General features: G+C 53.7%; 2 protein-coding genes across 2 annotated transcripts; both read right to left on the reverse strand.

Moving 5' to 3' along the window:
- Nucleotides 1-2282: 2282 nt before the first annotated feature.
- On the reverse strand, nt 2283-3766 carry TMSB15B (thymosin beta 15B). Its single transcript, XM_026054671.1, has 3 exons — nt 3726-3766; nt 3250-3354; nt 2283-2723 (listed from the first exon to the last, which is right to left on the reverse strand). The coding sequence occupies exons 2-3, from the start codon at nt 3347-3349 to the stop codon at nt 2686-2688; spliced, it is 138 nt and encodes a 45-aa protein (XP_025910456.1). The 5' UTR covers nt 3350-3354; nt 3726-3766; the 3' UTR covers nt 2283-2685.
- Nucleotides 3767-5804: 2038 nt separating this feature from the next.
- On the reverse strand, nt 5805-16829 carry LOC112960417 (ribose-phosphate pyrophosphokinase 1). Its single transcript, XM_026054660.1, has 7 exons — nt 16527-16829; nt 14125-14308; nt 13692-13790; nt 12232-12356; nt 10431-10604; nt 9561-9720; nt 5805-7655 (listed from the first exon to the last, which is right to left on the reverse strand). Exons 1-7 carry the CDS (start codon nt 16646-16648, stop codon nt 7563-7565), a joined length of 957 nt encoding a protein of 318 aa, XP_025910445.1. The 5' UTR covers nt 16649-16829; the 3' UTR covers nt 5805-7562.
- Between the last annotated feature and the right edge of the window lie 988 nt (nt 16830-17817).

A 17817-nucleotide genomic window follows, 5' to 3' on the forward strand; every position in this document is an offset into this window, starting at 1 on the left:
TCCTTATCCCTCATGGTGGCCCTCCTTGGGGTGGCCCTCCTTGTGGTGGCCTTCCTCATGGTGGCCCTTGTGGTGGCCCTTCTTGTGCTGGCCCTGCTCATGGTGGCCTTGTCCTGGTGGTCCTCACCCTTGATGGCCTTCAATCTCGTGGTCCCCTTGGTGGCCCTCCTTGCCCCTGTGGTGGCCCTCCTCATGGTGGCGCTTGTGGTGGCCCTTCTTGTGGTGGACGCGCTTCATGGTGGCCCTCCTTGCCCTCGTGGCAGCCCTCCTTGCCCTTGCGGTGGCCCTCTCCGTGTGAGGAGCCCCAATGAGGGATTTTTCCCACTTTTCCAGGTGGGAAGCCACCTCAGCAGGGRGTGAATCACTGAGTGCACCTCTTTCTATTATCATGCTTAAATCTGTTATTTTTAAAGCAAAATGAGCTGCTTTTGGGCGAGGGCAAAAAGCCGCCGAGCTGCCCCGGGCGCGCTGGGCCCGCGCCRCCCTCCTGGCCCTGTCTGGGCCCGTTATCACCCAGAGACTGAGCAACACCCGGACAACACCCGGGCAACACCCTAGTCAAACACCTGGACAACAGCCGAGCCGCCCGGGCCGCGGGCGCCGGGGAGGAGCAGCGGGAAGCGCAGGCTGCATCCCGGCGCCGCCGGCAGCCCCTGCTCCTTCCCCATCCCTAATCGCCTCTGGGCTCAGCGGGTGCAAACAGGGATTTTCACTCCGGGAAAGGCGCCCGGAGAGGCCTTGGGAGCCCTTTGCCCCATGGGCTTTTCCCTGGAGCAGGCGGGCGCCGGGCCGCAGCTGCAGGAGGAGGGAAACGGCGCTGGGAGCGAAGCAACAAAACCGCTTTTCATGCCCTAATCCCTGGTTACCAAGTCCTGGGGCAGCCGCGGGCCAGGGACAATGTCCCCTGTGTCAGGCAGCTGCTCCCAAAAATACCCGGTCCCCCTTGGATGGCAGCTGCTCCCGGCCCRGCGCAAGTGCCGGCTCCGCCGGCGCGGGCACCTGCTGCTCACACCTCGGCATGGGAATTTGCTGTGGGATTTCCAGCGGGTTTCCCCATCCCTAAGGAATCTCTGGCATGTGGCGAGCGGCTCCGGAGTGTTTTTGGAACGGGCTGCGAGCTGCAAAGAGGCCGCCAGGAGATGTGGGGAGGGAGCAACGGGAGGGAATCCGACACGGGCTGATCCCGGCATCGCCCAGACTAAGCCCTTCTTGCACACGCCGCACGCGCGAGCTCCGGGTTATCCGGCCTCCCGGGCATCCCGTTGGGAATAGCCGTCACTCCCGCATCCCGGGGAAGGCGCTGGGGCTGCCGGAGCCCATGCATCCTGGGGCCTCCCTGCTGGCGTTTCCCACTGCCACTTTTCCCTGAAGATCCTCCAAGATCCCCAGAGCGTTCCCAGTTTGCCACACTGGGAAGGCCGGTGGCAGCGTCTTTCCCTTATCGCCCTGGCTCAGGTGATAAGCCTGCTCCGCGGGTGTGTTTGCCTGCTCGGCACCTGGAGAAGCTAGGAATTCCTCCCTGCGTCCCTGAATTTTTCCAGTGTCGACGTGGCAGGAACGGCTGGGACAGGCGTGGATACCTGCATGCGGTGCTGACACCCATGGGCGCAGGGTGCTCTGGTGCACTGGGTCCAGGCAGCGTCATCGGCACCTCTGCACGGTGCTGATGGCCCAGCTCTCCCACAAAGGAGATTCCAAAGGATCAAGGTGATAAACAGAGCCCTGCAGGTCTGGAAAAGCCAAGGGCGGAGGGTGGCTGTGGGAGAAGAGATGGTTGTACCGGGAACAYCAGCAGGAGCTGGTTGGCAGCCAAGCTCCAGGCACATCCAGTATCCAGATGCATCCGGACACATCTGGTCCACACACGAGGTGTTAGAAACAGACACCGCTCTGCTCCTGGAAGGAGGGACATCAAGGACCCTGCAGCAACTGGACCGCCAAGCACAGGGTAGTGGTGGCCTCTCCTGCAGGCTGCACCCAGTGCCACGATGGGCATCCCCAGGGCCACCTCCTTCCTCCCAAGACTTAAATCCCAACCAGACCATTCCCACCCTGAGCACAGGAGCTCCCCAGTGCCACCCCCAGCTCAGCCAGAGCCGGGTCCCACCAAGCAGGGAACCACCACAGTTCCAAGGGACCTTCCCACCCGGCTGGGCAAGCCMGGCTGCCAGCCCACACCTCCCCCAGCAATAAACCACAAGCCTTCCTGATGTCATTAGATTTTTTTTTATTATTATTTTATAATAAACTTCTCATTTTTCCCCCAAGGAAGACAAAACTCGTGAGTGAGGCTACAGGACACCATGAGTGAAGAGTGATGCGAGACAGACCCAGGCCACAGGCCAGATCAGAAAGGATCCCCACTCCCCCATGCCGGGGGGGGTCCATCCCTTGGAGCTCCACAGCCCACGCTCAGCTCCCCACGGCACTCGAGTGAAATCAGTGCCGAAATCGGGGACCTCTGGGCAGCAAGGACGGGGCTGGCTCGGGTCAGGCCATCGATGGATCCGGAGGGGACCGCGTTTTGTTGCCCTTCGCCTGCCGAAGCGGCCAGCACGGTGGGACAGTGGGTTARATGCAGCCGTTTTCTATACACGTACATGATGTAAATTTAAAAAAACAGATGATTTAATTCAAAGCCCCCCCCCAAAAAAGTGGTGCCTCTTCCTGCCAGGCCATCTTGCTCTAGGAAGACTTCACACACTGCTTCTCCTGCTCGATAGCTGAAAGAGAGGGGACAGCTCCATTAGTCTTTGGGTTACATTTTGCAGACAAAAACCCATGGGAGAAGGCTGCAGAGCAACACCAGGCTTCAGCACCCAGTTTAATTTGGCCCCAGTTTGTAGATAACCCAGAAGTGGGCAATGAGGGACAGAGAGGTGGGTGACAGCGGGATGGGCATCCACCTCCCACTCTCCTCACAGGGGCCAAGCCCCAGCAGAGGTTTGGGGCAGCTGCTCTGCACACAGAGGGGTCCCTAGTGCCCCAGGGGGTGGCAGAGCCCTCCTGAGCAAAGGGGGTCTCTGCGGACCCCAGCCCTGCCTCTCCACACTAAACCYGGCTCCAAACGCCGCTCTGGGCTGGATTCCTCAGTCTCACGTGGCTGTTTCCCAGGGGAAGGGGATGCTCTGGCTGGGCTCGCCAGCACCCTGGCTACTCCGTGCCCTGCTCCTGCCTGCCGGGGGCTGCGATGGGGACATGCCGGCTCCGCGGTCCCCGAGCCGCGAGGACGGGGAAGGCGGCACTCACTCTCCTTGGAGGGCAGCGTGTTCTTCTCCTCCGTGTTGGTTTTCTTCAGCTTCTTCTTGTCGAATTTCTCCACCTCCGAGAGGTCCGGCTTGTCGCACATCTTGCCTGGGGAAAAACGGGGGACGGGGGCTGAGGGGGGGCCGCGGCGGCGGCGCAGACAAAGGCGCCCCCCACCCCACTCCCCCGCCGCGGACAATAGCGCAGGGCGGGGCGGGCACTCCCGGGAGCCCCCCGGTGCATGCATGCACGGCGGGGGGCTGCATGCCGCATGCACTCGTGCGTGCATCGCCCCGCGCTCCGTGCGCACCGCCTTGCACCAACACCGCGCCCCTCCGTGCGCACCGCGGACCCCCCCGCCTCCCAACCCCGGGGCTCCCCACGCCGCGTGCAAGCGGGACAGCCCCTCCCCGCCCCGAGCAGCCCCCGGGCCGCTCCATCCCGCCGGGTTACGGGACGGGGGAGCCCCGGGGCCGCACCTCGCTGCCGCCGCGTCCCGCTCCGCTCGCGCCGCTCGCCCAGGTGAGTCTGGCGCGCGCCGCGTGGGGCGGCGCCTTTTATAGCCCGGCCACCGCCCAGCCCGCGAGCTCCCATTGGCTGCGCGCGGCGCCTGCTGGGAGTTGTAGTTCTAACATCCGCCCAAAGCGCCGGCGTAGACCTTCGGGGAACTACCGCTCCCAACATGCTCCGCGGCGACAGGCGGCGGGGGGGCGCGCGCGGGTGTGAGTGCGTGTGTGCGGGCGCGCTGGTGCGGGTGTGCACAGCCGTGTGCGTGTGTGTGTTGGAGGTGCGGCTGTGCACAACCGTGTGTGTGTGTGTGTGTGTGATAGACACGGGTGTGCACCACCACGGTGCCTGCGCCCTACAGGCACAGCGTGCACAGCCGCCCCTCCCTGTGCGCACACACAGCGGCACACCCGCTATGCACACACAGACACACGCACAGCCCATGCATACACCCAGCACGCGCACACCCCTGCGCATGTGCACCCTCAGCCTGCACACACACAGACACACACACACAGACACACACACACAGACACACACACAGACACACACACACAGACACACACACAGCCTCCTCCCCACGCCCCCTCGCACACCCGCACGCCTGGCTGTGCGAGCGGGAGCCCTATCTGCTCCAGCGCTGCCAAACACGGCGGCAGCTCCTGCCACCTGCAAGGCCAGAGGGCACAAACAGCCCCGCGGCTCACGGGGCTCCCACGGGAGCTGCCGGGAGCGCAGCTGAGCTGCAGGCCCAAACTGCAGCCGGGGCAGCAATTGCACGGAGCCCCTTTGCAATGCGGGGTTTAGGCGCTGCTGAAGCGGTGCCGAGCCCGAGGAGGGCTGCTGCAGCCAGAACCCGGAGCACTGCTCTGCACGCTACCCAGCTGCATGAACCATCCCCTTTCAACATCCACGTGTGGTCAGCTGGTTGCAATTTTCCCCACAAAGGTGTTGGAAGAACGAACTGGAAGGAATAAAGATGTTTGAATTTAACTGATAAACTAGAGAGAAAGCAGCAGTGCAGCTCTCTGAAAGGGGCCATGGGCGCAGGGCAGCTTCACCTCCTAGAAACACCCTCCCACCCTCTGCATCAGCCTCTGCCAAGCAGCTTCACCCTAAGGAATGACCAAGAAGGACCAAGCTGCCCCCTCCCAGTTCTTTCCAGCTGCTGGAGAGAAAAAGATGCAGAATTGAGGCATTTATGGCACAATTCTAAAGATTGCACRGTCCCCACTGAGCCCATGGTCCTGTTTTCCCCAAACAGGAGCTGAACTTAAGCTAGAACCAACTATAAGGCAAAAGACTTAAGAGGCCACCTCATCCCCGTAACCCYATTTCTATCTGGGGTCTAAACACCTCACTGCAATGCAAAAGCAACACGAGCCATGCAGAGAGACATCAGTTTAGTTGAAACAAGCACTTCTCAGGACACGGACCTGCTGCTTCAAATCATTAGTCCTGTACAAGACTCTTGATAATAATTCATTCAAATCTGCTGAACTATTAGTGTTTTCTGCTATCCAGACATTATTTGAAGAGATCAGCTCAGACATTACAAGAATAATTGCACTACCACTCCTAAGAGAATTAAGCCCAGGAAATCACAGACAAAAGCCCCTAGGAACAGAGCGTGTCCCTAGGCATTTTCTTCCATGCAAAGGCAACACTGCAAAGTTAAACCACCAAGTCAAACTATCTGCTTTAGAATTAGACCCTCCCAAGGCTCCCTCCAAACCACATCACTCTCTGACCTACCTTATAAGGGGCCCAGCTTAGAGGATGCTTGGTAGACTTTTGGAAGCATTTATGAACAGAAGCCGTGGTTTTTAAATAAAAGTTTAATTCCTTCATCAAGGTCTTAAGTTTAACACAAAGGCTGCTGAAAATCCTCACGCTGCTGCTGCTGTCCTGGCTCTCGGGGCATGGGCAGTGCAGCAGCAGGGGCTCCCCCGGAGCAGGCAGGAATGGGGCTCCCAGGAGAGCTCAGTGCAGGATGCAAAGCAAAGAAGCACAGACACACACGCGCACACACACACACACGTTCCAGACAAACACCAAGTCTTATACAAAAGAAAACTCTACACTGTAAAATAGAAGTGTTGGAGTTGCCACGGGACAGGAGTTTCGGGAAGGGAGAGGGGAGAAGTCTCCGTTGAAAGGCACAACTAAGGCAGCACTTCCCCAGCTCTCGCCCCAAGGTTCTCACTTCCAGACCCTCCGCAGCCCCCTGCTTCTCCAAGCTGTGCTGACTACCCTCACATGCAGTTTCGAGTTCCTTCTCTACCCTCTTTCCCTTCCCTTGTATCAAAAACAAACCAAAGAGGAGTGCTTGTAGAAACCAGACTGCATAAAGCAGCTTGGTCTATAACCCCCAAAAGAGTCCAGGAGAGGCTTAACAGTTTTACCTTGAGATTGTCTGGTACAGTTATCAAGCATTCAAGTTTTGGATGATACTTATTTCATATCCAGGAGCCTCAGCCAGCTCTAGTTTTGGTATTTCTCTTCCAGGCACCTTGCTGCCTGTCAGGTTGGAGTTAGATCTACGCTTTCCCAGTACTGGGTATCACAAAAGCCTGCTCAACCTCTTGCCACAAGCTCTTATTTGCTGCCCCAGATCCACTGCAGAGGCTTCCTCAGGCTGTGCAGTCCTGCAACCTCTGACCCTCCAGGAATTTTCAAGCTCCCTTGCAAAGTTGTCATTGGAATGAGCAACACGTTCAAGGCAAGGCAGGACAAGCAACGAGAATGTGTTGGAGCTGGTGGAATAACAGGATTGCAAACAGCCTTCTGAAGCAAGGACAGTTGGACACAGAGCTGTTGCACACGGGGTCACCCCCAATCCATCTATGGAGCAGGCACTTGYTGGATACAACAACCGTACTACTGAGGGCCAGGGGCTTCATTTACTAATGTACTGGTAAAAAACAGGATCAAGGTACTTTAGCACAGCAAATCAAGGTGCAGCTACAGCACATGACAGCAGTTCTCTAGTCTCTAGCAAGGCTAACAGCAACTGCAAAGACAAGGCGTTTGGTTCAGCTTCTGCTAGGAACTAGAGCCCTCTACGCACACGCCAGGAAGCAGAGTGCTTGTCCAGGACGCACCTTTCCCCACCAAGGTAGCACAGCAAAGCAGTTCTGAACAGGCTACACGCTCTCACCTTACTTTTGCTGTGTAGCATGTCAAGGGGCATAGCGTTTCTTCAATAATTCAGATTAAGTTTGCAAGCCACACTGCCCTCCTTTCACGGGAGGGAGCTGTTGCAGAGCCACCTCCCATCCGGAGGTGTCCCCTAGGGCTAAGCTTGGCCAAGATGCAGGGCTGCCCGTCCCTCTGGGAGGGCTCCTGTCAAGCCTAGAGTGGTGACACCGTCAGCAGTCTCTCGGGCTCTTGCAGTAGATCCAGACCAACGTGTCCTAGGGAGCTCTACTTCCCAAGCAATTGGGGGTACACATGCCAGGCCATCTAACCCTGCCCACAAACCCTCTCCCTACCCCCCACCCYCCTCCAAAAATAGTTGTGGCAATTGGCCGTGGGTCAGTCCTGCTCTCCACAGATCTGCAGGGTTGAGTCAACGCTCCTGACGGGCCCCAASGCACGAGGCTGCTGGTGGGGTTGGAGTGTTAGAGAGAGGAGSCTCCCCCCAACCTCCCCGTGCTGGGCTCAGAGTCAGGGAGCCTGACTTATGCAGGAGCAGCTGTGGAGAACTGCACTGGAACAAGCAGAGTCTTCTACTGAACTTTATAACAAGCCGAACAACTTTTGGTTTAAAAAAAAAAAGCCATACAAGCAGCAGCTGGCATCTGATGTTATAAAGGGACATGGCTGAATAGGTAGGAGACAGATTCCCCATTATGAGTCCTCCTGATGGCCTCTGCAAGGATCATTGAGATGTCAATCACCTGGAGGAGGAAAGATAAGACATATCAGAATCACCAAGACAAAGTATCAACCCTGGAAAAACAGCTGGCAAGCGGTGGAGGGACTTCAAGGAGCAAACCCAGCACCCTAAATTTGCAAGATCCTAGAGGCAGAAACATGAGTTCTGGGTCAGAAAGATCATTCCACRCCCTTCTGCTGATATTTAGTTCTGTGCACAGCACTGCAAGAAATATTTCACTGCTGATCTCTGTCAGGATCACAACCTACTCTTACCCTGCTTTCCTGACACTCCCTAAAGACTGTACATTCTTCACTAAAACTACCTTGTTTGCTCTGTCCGGGTTACACAGAAGTCAAGAAGCCTACATCAAGATCAGACTGCTTGCCTTAATTCATGAGACTTCATTCACTGCCACCAGCATTAAGTTATTGTGCTTTAGTTTGCACTTAATGGGCTGGCTCCACCTGGTGGTGTAATCCAGTTGACTAGAAGAAAAATATGAAGTCCCATTAAAACTCTTAACCTTTGAATCCCAGCAGCTGAAGCATTTATATTTAATGCAGTCTCAGGACAAAAACCTGCATGTTCACTCTTTGTGAATTAAGTGAAATTCCTGTTTAACATTTCTTTCCTTCTGTGTAGTTTGTCTCCCAAGAAAGAAAAAGCCTTAAGGAAGGTAAAAACAGAGCACCGGACTCATAAATCCTTCATCTCTGGATTTCCCAAAACAGAACATGAGATACTAAAGCCTAAAGCACCTCACTGCAGTCCCTGGCTACAACTATTTGTGTCCCAGTTACCATTTTAACTCTTTTCCTGTGCTAAGTGCAGCACAGAGGTTGCAGAAGGTGCAAGCTGACATCCCTTACATGTGCTGAGTTACTATCCAGAAGCTGCGAAATGCAACCCTGCATCCTTTTGTAATCAGCTCATGTTTTACCTCCAAAACCAGCCTAAAACCCAGCGTGGTTTCAAGGAGCTGAGCTTCCTTATCCCCAGAACCTGGGTGACCTGCTGCACTCACAACACCTGAAGCTTCTCAGCGAGCTGCTATGACTGCACTCCCAGGCAAAGCTACAATTTCCACATCTGTTACAAGAATTAGGCAGAACTTAAAGATTTTTCAAGCTCTACAGGCATTTTTTTTCCTCTAGGAAAATTAGCCTCAGCATGGGAAACAAAATGCCTGACCAATTTCCCCAAATGGAAAACCACCACAAAGAATGAGGGTCAAAAGGCCAGTTTTCAGCTTTGATTTAGAGAGCAGCTTTTTATAAAGTGCTGGCAAGCGTCCGAACACTGCATTATGGAGCTGTGCCACCTGCTCAAACCAGCAGGACACGTAAAGAAACTATGCTGCCCTTCCAGGTTATTTTCATGGGCATTATGACCAGACATTCAGCATTTGCTTTTCTCAAACCAGGCCTGTTTTGTCTCACAAAAGGTCTTCAGAAGGGTCATGTGGATAAAGAATTCCAGGTAAAGGGTTAAACACAGGCCTGGGAGAAAGAACAAGACAACCCAGTGTTTAAAGTAGTTGTAGCCTTTCAAATATTTTTCCTTGGCATCTGCTGTTATGGATTCAGCAGCATCTCCGATCTTCCAAGAGGAACGGGAATGGCAAGAGCCAGATTTCTAGAACAGAAAGTAGAAATCCTTCCAGACAGCTTTTCCTGGCCTTTGGGTTTTGCAGGAAGACGATCTACTGTGGGGGCATAGCACTGCATTAGGAGTTCCATTTTACCAGTAAAACTGTTATCCCCTGCAACAGGAACAAGGGAGCTTCTTGTCAGCACTGCTGCTGAATCCAGTATCAGTGAAATTGTGTCTAGCAACTCCATATTAAGCACTTGGCTTACAGATTCTCGGCAACAGGGRGAGAGACAAGTCCTGGGAGCTGAGAGACGGGAAAACAGAGGCTCACCTGGATTTTAGGGCAATGCTTCATCTTGTCCTCCTGGGGTATTGTGTTTGTGACAACAACTGCTTCAAAACAGGCATTGTTGATTCGAGAAATTGCTGGCCCGGAAAAGATCCCATGAGTTAAGATGGCATAAACTTTGGTGGCTCCAGCTGACACAAGCCTGAGGGGGAGAAAAGGGACACAGATGAGAAACACCCTTAGTAAGTATTTAGGTGACAAGGGGTAAATGGGAAAGGAGAAAACACCACATGCTGAAGGTGCAAACTACCTCTGATGATCTCTGATTTCAGGGAAGGAAACAGCACCATACAATCCAAGCTACAGACTCAAAGAACATTGTTCTTAGTCCTTGGGCATTCGGACTGGATCGTACAAACCCACTTTCAGTGCCTTCGCCAGCCTGAGGTGGCAGGTATTTGACGCCCCGAGTTGTATATGCTGGCTTCTCTGGGGTAGAAGGCTGCCTTGAAAAGCTTCTTATAGAAATTCAGATCCACAACGTTATGTTAGGCTGGACCAGACCACATTTAACATTACCCAGGGTTAAGCCAGTGATGGACTGGTGGAAAGCACAGCTCAATCTCACTATTACCTATCACTAAGTGAAGAATCAAGCATCACTAAGGTCGCCCATCAAATATATAATATCCAAAACACGCTTTCAACACAAGCTTTTCAAAGGAGAAAAAGTATGTTATTCTAGTTATTTCTACTAGAAAGAAGTCTAAATAGGTCTGTTTGGTGGGGTATGAAACAGAAAAATCAGGAAGCTGYAGGTTATTTGAATATTTGCATGTGAATTTTCAATTAATTCAGTACATCACGTTTGCTAATGGTCGGTCTCATTTAGGAAAGGGTGAGTGTACTCACTTGTCTGCTGCGTGGCAGATGGTACCACACGTGTCTGCCATGTCATCCACGAGAATGGCCACTCTGTCCTTCACRTCACCCACCAGCACCATGCGATCCACCTCGTTGGCCTTCTTGCGCTCCTTGTGAATGAGGGCAAAGTCTACGTTCAACCGATCTGCAATGGAGGTCACTCTGAAGAGAGAACAGTTTCCAAACCACACTTAACTCCACAGAGCAACTTTAGAAGAACAACCTTTTCCAAAACCATAAGCACAAACAGACTGCAACAAGAGAAGCTGTCACTGCTTCCGCTAACTGCTCCCAAGCAATTCACAGAATACTCTTTGCCACCTTTGTGTAATTTCCTTTCAAACAGTTAATAAGAAATCTCCAATCTACTCTTGATGACTGCTCTTAGATTAAGATGCACCTTTCATCCTGACTGGTGGAAATTAATTTGYATTTAAAGCTCAAAACAAACCTTACCTAGCAAGCTCAGCAAACCTCAGGTGATCACAATGCTTGGAAAGTTGTCATCTTTGTAACGAGACAAGGGAAAGGTTAAGCTACACTGTGACATTGAGGAGTTAGTCTGGCAGCATGAACGGTACCACCACCCTGGACTCCCTGGATTTTTCATCCTCAAACTACCAAGAGGAGCAAGATTAAAGATCAAACGAAAAGGAGCAATGAACTGTATACTCCTAAATCCAAAGCAATGATACAGTTCTTCCCCATTATGCAGCTGCTTACTGGAAAAGCCACTCCACTATTGCTGCATGGAACATTCTAGCACTTTCCTTTAGTTTTCTGCCATTCAGTTATGAATGGAACCAACACAGTTCTGTAGTTCTGCAGCCCAAGTCACCTGTGGTTCTGCACGGGCACATCACCCAGACCACATAAGGGAATGTGCTGCCTCGGTGACTTCAAGTGTATTTCCTCATTTCATTGCTACTTTTAGATTTTGAACTCTATGTGAAAGAYGAGTGGTTTCCAGGAGAAACTGCCAGCTGGAAATTTGTTCCTTACAGCCACCATAAGTTGCAGGCTAAGAAAAGAACTGCAAGGAAATGCAGCACACACCAACACTTTCATGCCAGTCTCTTGCCTTGCAAAATACATCTGTTTCCCTTAGCTTATCATTTGTAGCCACTACAGAGCCCTCCAGAGCAAGCCTAGATCTGCCTGGCGACACCTGGAAGCCCTCTGAATTGCCCACAAGCTGGTGTGTTTATCTGCAGAAAGACAGGAGTGTATTTCCTGTGTGACAGAAAGGTGCTTACACATGTTGCTACTAAGAAAGGAACCATCCAACTTCCTCGCTCACAGAGAAGAGCAACTCGCAGTGGGCTTAAGTTACAGCATGACATTTCAAGCAGGAGTAGTAAAAGCAATAAAAAGCCTTGTTAGTCTGTTTAATATAACAAACAGCTTGRATAAAAAGTGATCATGAACCAGCAGGGCTAACCTTGTTTTTGCAAAGGTTACAAACCACATGATACCCCTTCTCACCAACCTGATAATTCTGCTTCTCCAAAAATAGCTTTAGTGAAAAGGACGTGGACATTGCTCCATTCCACCTATGCAGTTGTAGAAGTTGTAGAATGATTCCAGAAGCCATTTAAGCTCCAGAAATATTCTACACTTTCTCCAAAAAGAACATTTGACAATTCTCATCTATCTGCCATTAACTGCTTGGCAGAAAGCTGGCAGAGCAGGAATATGCACCTTAATAGTGGCATCACAACTACATTTATACCATGTTAACAACCAAAGCAGATGAAGATCCATCTCCACCTGTTGCCTGACAACTTACCTCTTAGCTCCACCAGCATCTGGTGAAACAATGGTACAGTTCTTCCACTCAGGAATATTCTCCTTGATCCACTTCAGTACAGCAGGCTCAGCATACAAGTTATCAACAGGGATATCAAAAAAGCCCTGCAAGGAGGCAGACATTAGGAGATGGACGTAGCTGAAGGTCACATTCCAAGAAACTGAAAGAAACCTTCCTGRTAAGTCAGACATGAAGCCACTGCCTTCCTCCAGCATTCACAGTTTTCCTTCTTTCTCCCTCCTTATTACAGCAGTAATCTTGAGGGTACACAGAATAGCAATATAAAAAAAAATCTGAGCCAAAACCAGCGTTGCAACTTAAATAACACATTTWTATCTGGCACCCTCACAACACAGAACTAGCTCTGTCCTAACAGGTGCAGAAAATATCCATTGCACTTGGTTCCAGGGCAGCTAGCCGCTTGTTTACAGAGTCAATCTGATCTCTAATGCTTATTACCTACACTGTTTGCACCTACAGGAAGCTGGAAACCTACGAAAAAGGCTTCAGCAATATTTGCTTTTCAACTAATGCAGCAGCTGGTTCCAGCTTTCCTCTGACACAGCAGGATCCTGCAGGTAAACCTCAAAGGTCACTAAAAGCCAGAATTTAACCCTGGACAGGCAATAAGGAATACGAAGGCTGGTCCAGAGCAGTTGTTGGTAAAAGCCAGTCTTGCCTTACATTCAAGCTATAGGTGGAACACTGCTCTCCCCTCGCATTATTCTTTCTGGGCTCATGTAACCCAGCATGTATAAGCAGCTGGCTGAAACCAACCAGATACTGGAGAGGCTCTACACAAAACCAATTATTCAACTGAAATCTCACCTGTGCTGCTGCTAAAAGCTCAACCCTACAGCACACACAGCTTCAAAAGCATCTTAAGGAAGAGCAGCATCCCTTGGGCTCTGCTTCTCTATTTCAGGAGCTTCCTGCAAGTCTTCTCTGCTGTGTCCCCAGGGGTTTTCCATCTAAGACAGTATTTCTGTACAAATTATACCGAAGTGGGAATGGCTGCATTTTCAACTTGTAAAATGCCAGTGAGTCCATCTCCTTCACTCAGACAGTAGATAGGCAACTACCCTAGATAAATGCCTACAGTAATACACCAGATATCCCCACCTCTGCCACCCCTCCAGGTTGTGCTGAGTTGGTTTCCTGATCCGGGAGCTCACTCAAGATGGACCTAGACAAGATTAGCAGTTTAACAGCTTGCTGCTCCCATCAGTTACAGCTGAAACCATTATCCATCCCCCAATCCTTTGCTGATGACCCTACAAGTCCCTTCCAGTCCTCTGCTCCCAAGTCCTGACTGCTGCTGCTCCAATAAAAAGCAGATCCCTGGAAAACATGCCAGGCAGTGAGCAGGCTCAGAGGTGAGCAGGTAAATAAATACTCAAGGGTAAATAAATACTCACTCTCCTGAAYTGGGCTCCTACCTGAATCTGAGAGGCATGCAGGTCCATGGTGATTATGTGATCTGCACCAGCCACAGACAGCATGTTTGCCACCAGCTTGGCAGAGATTGGGGCTCGACTCTAGAACAAGAGAAAAAATAAAAGAAAATAAGAGTATTTAAGACAAGTTCAACTCCCTCATCAAGATGCCAGCCTTCTGCTTCCAAGCAATGAATCACAGGCAGTTGCTAAAAGGGGTGCTCATTAACATTGCATCTAATCAATGMTGATTACAGCTTGGTGTATTTTCAAGAACTGGATTTTTATGAAAAGATGACTTTATAGTCCAATGTCCCAAGGTTTAAGAAGTTAAAATAAGCCTGTCATCTCCTTTTTTACATATTCAGCACCATCTAAACCCCAGCCAGTGCTTTCAAGCATGCATCTTCCCAGAAGCCCTTCCCAACAGCCTTACCTTGTCCTTCTTGTCCTGGCGAGCATAGGGGAAGCAGGGGATGACTGCGGTGACTCTGCTGGCCGAGGCAATCTTACAGGCGTTTATCATGATGAGCAGCTCCATCAGGTTGTCGTTGATCTCGCCACAGCCGCTCTGCACGATGTAGACATCCTCCCCRCGCACGCTCTCCCCTATTTCCACACTGGGAACAGATTGGAGAGGGGAAAAAAAAAAGAGATGTATCCCAATACAAATTAATTAGAGCCCTGCATTGCACACGTGTGTGCTGAGCGAATGTGGCTGCCACTCACGGCACTGCAGTCCCAAGGGGCTGGGGGTGACAAGGGAATCGCGGGTGCTGAGCAGGGAGGCTGCAGCCTATTTGCGCAGTGACTATTTTGCAGTGCTCACTGATGACATTTAATGGGTCAGTCAGTAGGACTAAAAGCACTCGGCCTGTACTTTCCATATCAGCACAACCCGTGCGTGCACACACCCCACAAGGGCCCTTGTTTGCCCCGGACCACAGATTTGTGCCCCTCTCAGTTAACAGCAGCAGTGTCTAAAGGAGGCAGGCGCTACGGCCAGTCAGCAGAGAAAGCTGAGCCAAACTTCCAACAGAAGCTCCACTGCAGCAGATTATTAGATTTAGAACCACAACAGCTATTCAGTGGCTTGGACAGAGAAGCCCTCCAGCATTTCACTTTGGAAAGGCTTCGGGGGTTAATTTCCTCCTGGATGTAATGCACACTAATCCCTGCTGATGAAGAGCCTGAATACAAGCCAAAGGTCCTGTTTGCCAGCGGCAAATGGCCAGGAAGCTTTGGAGCTTGTGCCGAGGCACCTGCACCCAACGCGGCGCCGGGGAGCGAGCGGCAGGCGCCGCTCCGGGCTTGCACACAGGCGAGCGCTGCAAAAGGCCTCTTGTAGGAGCAAATTAACTGCTCCTGCTTCCAGCACTGCAGGCTGGAGGAGCACGCCAGATTTCGAAATAACCAGAGCACCATGTTCCCCTGCAGATTCCTTCCTCTTGCCCTGGAGATGTCCATCCACTCCGRCTGCTGCCAGGTCTCTGAGTCACTTCTGAGCATGGGACATCACCCTAAAGGCTCCATTTTTAGAGTCCTGGGGKGGATTTTTGATATTAAGAGTTCATTCTCTGATCTTACTTCCCTTCCTCAACATGTTTTTGATGACCTCTACGCATTTACAGTCTTGCTGCTCAAGCTGCTGATTCAGGCTTTTTGCTATCTTATACCTGGACTTACAGCACAAACCAATCCCTCGATCAGAACTGGGACCAACATAGGGACTTTTCACTAGGAAAGAGCCAGACCTAGCGCATGTCAGCATGCAATGGTCACCAAYTGGAGCTGCTAACAGTCAGAAGGCTCTCTGGTATTATTACACAAAACATCAGCCAGCTCTTCTATCCACCAACTTYCAACAATCTTGCTTTTTCAGGCAAGGATTGGCCCTCAGTTTACTGGGGTACACAGGAGGCATCCGACCTTAAAGAGCTGCACTATCTGGGGACATTAAGACCCTGACAAACCAATTCATCAGGTAAAAGCAATCGACAATTAGTAACGAGCGCAGCGCAACGGCAGCAACTAAGACATAAGCAGTCTTTGGACTGGTTTCCTCTACATGTCTTGGAGGTAACTCTGGAGCTTTGGATTACAATGTATTCCCATGCAATGGAAGCCTCTGGGGTGTTCTACCTGTTTCTAGCCTAGATTTTAATGGAAAAGAGCTGTTTCCAGAAGAGCAGGATCATTTGAGGTTAGGGGCCCTGGGCCATGTTCCGTGCATCACGTTAGGATCAGCTCCAAATCCCGGTGCAGCTGGAAGGCAGCAGCCTCTTCCCGGGCACTGGGGAGGCCTCAGGCCCCCGAGCTCGCGGACAGCGATGTGACGAGGGCCATGGGGTCCCACAGGGGCTGCATCCCAGCCTCGCACCCACAGGACACACAATGGGCCTGCCCGGGGATTCTGCTGATCCAGCCGCTTCCCTCCGGGCTCCTGCCTACCCAGCCCGGGTTTTTCCCCCTCACATGCAGCAGAACCGGGAATGCCCGCGGGGCGCCGCCGGAGGGGCCCATATGGCACGGGCGGCGCCGCGAGGCCGCGCCGCTAGAGGGAGGGGAGCGGCGGGAGGGCCCCGCACATGGCGGCCGCCTCCCCCTCCGGGGCTCCCCCGCCGCAGCCGCCGCCCCCGCCCCCGGGGCTCCTCGCGACGCGGCGGGAAAGGAGGCCCCGCTCCGGCGGCGCTCCTCCCCCCGCCCGCACTACAACTCCCAGCAGCCCCCGCGCAGCGCGCGCGGGTTAATCGGCGCGGTGACGCCGCGCTGCCTGCTGGGAGTTGTAGTGCGCGGCTCCGCCCCCCCCCCGCCCTCCTTGCCGCCGCGCTGCCTCACCACGTCTCCTGGTTGCTGAACTTCTTGGTCACCACCTTGCCCAGCTCCAGGCCGAGGCGGTCGGCGATCTTCTGCGACAGGTCCTGGTGCGAGCTGCCGCTGAAGATCTTGATGTTAGGCATGACGGCGAGGGCGGCACCGGAGGCTTTGTCCTCCTCCTCCTCCCGCCTCACACCGCGGCCGCCTTGCGAGTCGGGATCCAGCCGCCTCCGCCGGAAGGTGACACACGGGCGCCTGAGGCGAGGGCAGAGCGCAGGACACACCGGCTCGCGCCTACACCGCCATCTTACCCCTTCCCGCCAGCCGCGCGGGCCCTTTATAGACTCCCCGCCCCCGCAGCCATGCCTGGCCGAGCTTCCCATTGGCTCCGCGGGGTCGAGGAGGCGGGGCTCAGTCAGACTAGCCAATGGCGCGCAGGGTCCCCCCCCTGCCCCGCCCTCAACAGTCCCGGGTGGGAGGAGGCAGAGATGTGACACCCGCTGCCCAGGGGGCGCTGCTTACTCGTTGCAGGGGGCGGGACGAGACGCAGGAGCTGCGAGGCGATTGGCCGCCGCCTGGCCGTCGGGTCGCTATTGGTCAGAGCGGTCGCAGCCTGAGCTGCCCCACGTGGCCGCGAGCAGGAGGAGAGGGGAGACTGGGCGCCCCCCCACCAGGGCGGCCATGATGGCTCCCCTGTCTGAGGGGGCCCGGCGACGGCCAGGGCGCTGCACAGAAAATGGCCCCTGGTGCCCGCCGGGCCGCAGCGCCGTGCGGTGCCCGGGGGGAAACCCCCGTGAGCTTCCCTCTTACCTCAGCATGGCGCCCAGGGCGGCTGCGGCCCTGCTGGGCTGGCGGCTGCGGCGCCTGGGCCTGCCCGGCCTCCGGCCACGTTCCTGCGGCGCCCGGGCTGCCGTGCGGGTGTCGCCTCGCCGAGCGGCTGTGTCACACTGTAGTGCTGTACCCCTGTGTAACACTGTACCGGCGTCACCCTGCCGGGCCGCGCTGTCACACTACCCCTGTGTAACACTGTACCAGCGTCACCCTGTTGATGCTGTGTCACACTGTACCCTTGTGTAACGCTGTACTGGCGTCACCCCACTGGACCGCCGTGTCACACTGTACCCTTGTGTAACGCTGTACCGGCATCACCCTGTTAATGCTGTGTCACACTGTACCCCTGTGTAATGCTGTACCGGCGTCACCCCACCGGACCACCGTGTCACACTACCCCTGTGTAATGCTGTACTGGCGTCACATTGCCGGGTCACTCTGTCACACTGTACTGCTGTACCCCTGTGTAGCGCTGTACCAG

This window comes from Nothoprocta perdicaria, unplaced genomic scaffold (assembly GCF_003342845.1).
Source record: "Nothoprocta perdicaria isolate Ctin4 unplaced genomic scaffold, notPer1 scaffold_124, whole genome shotgun sequence".
In the NCBI taxonomy this organism is placed as follows: domain Eukaryota; kingdom Metazoa; phylum Chordata; class Aves; order Tinamiformes; family Tinamidae; genus Nothoprocta; species Nothoprocta perdicaria.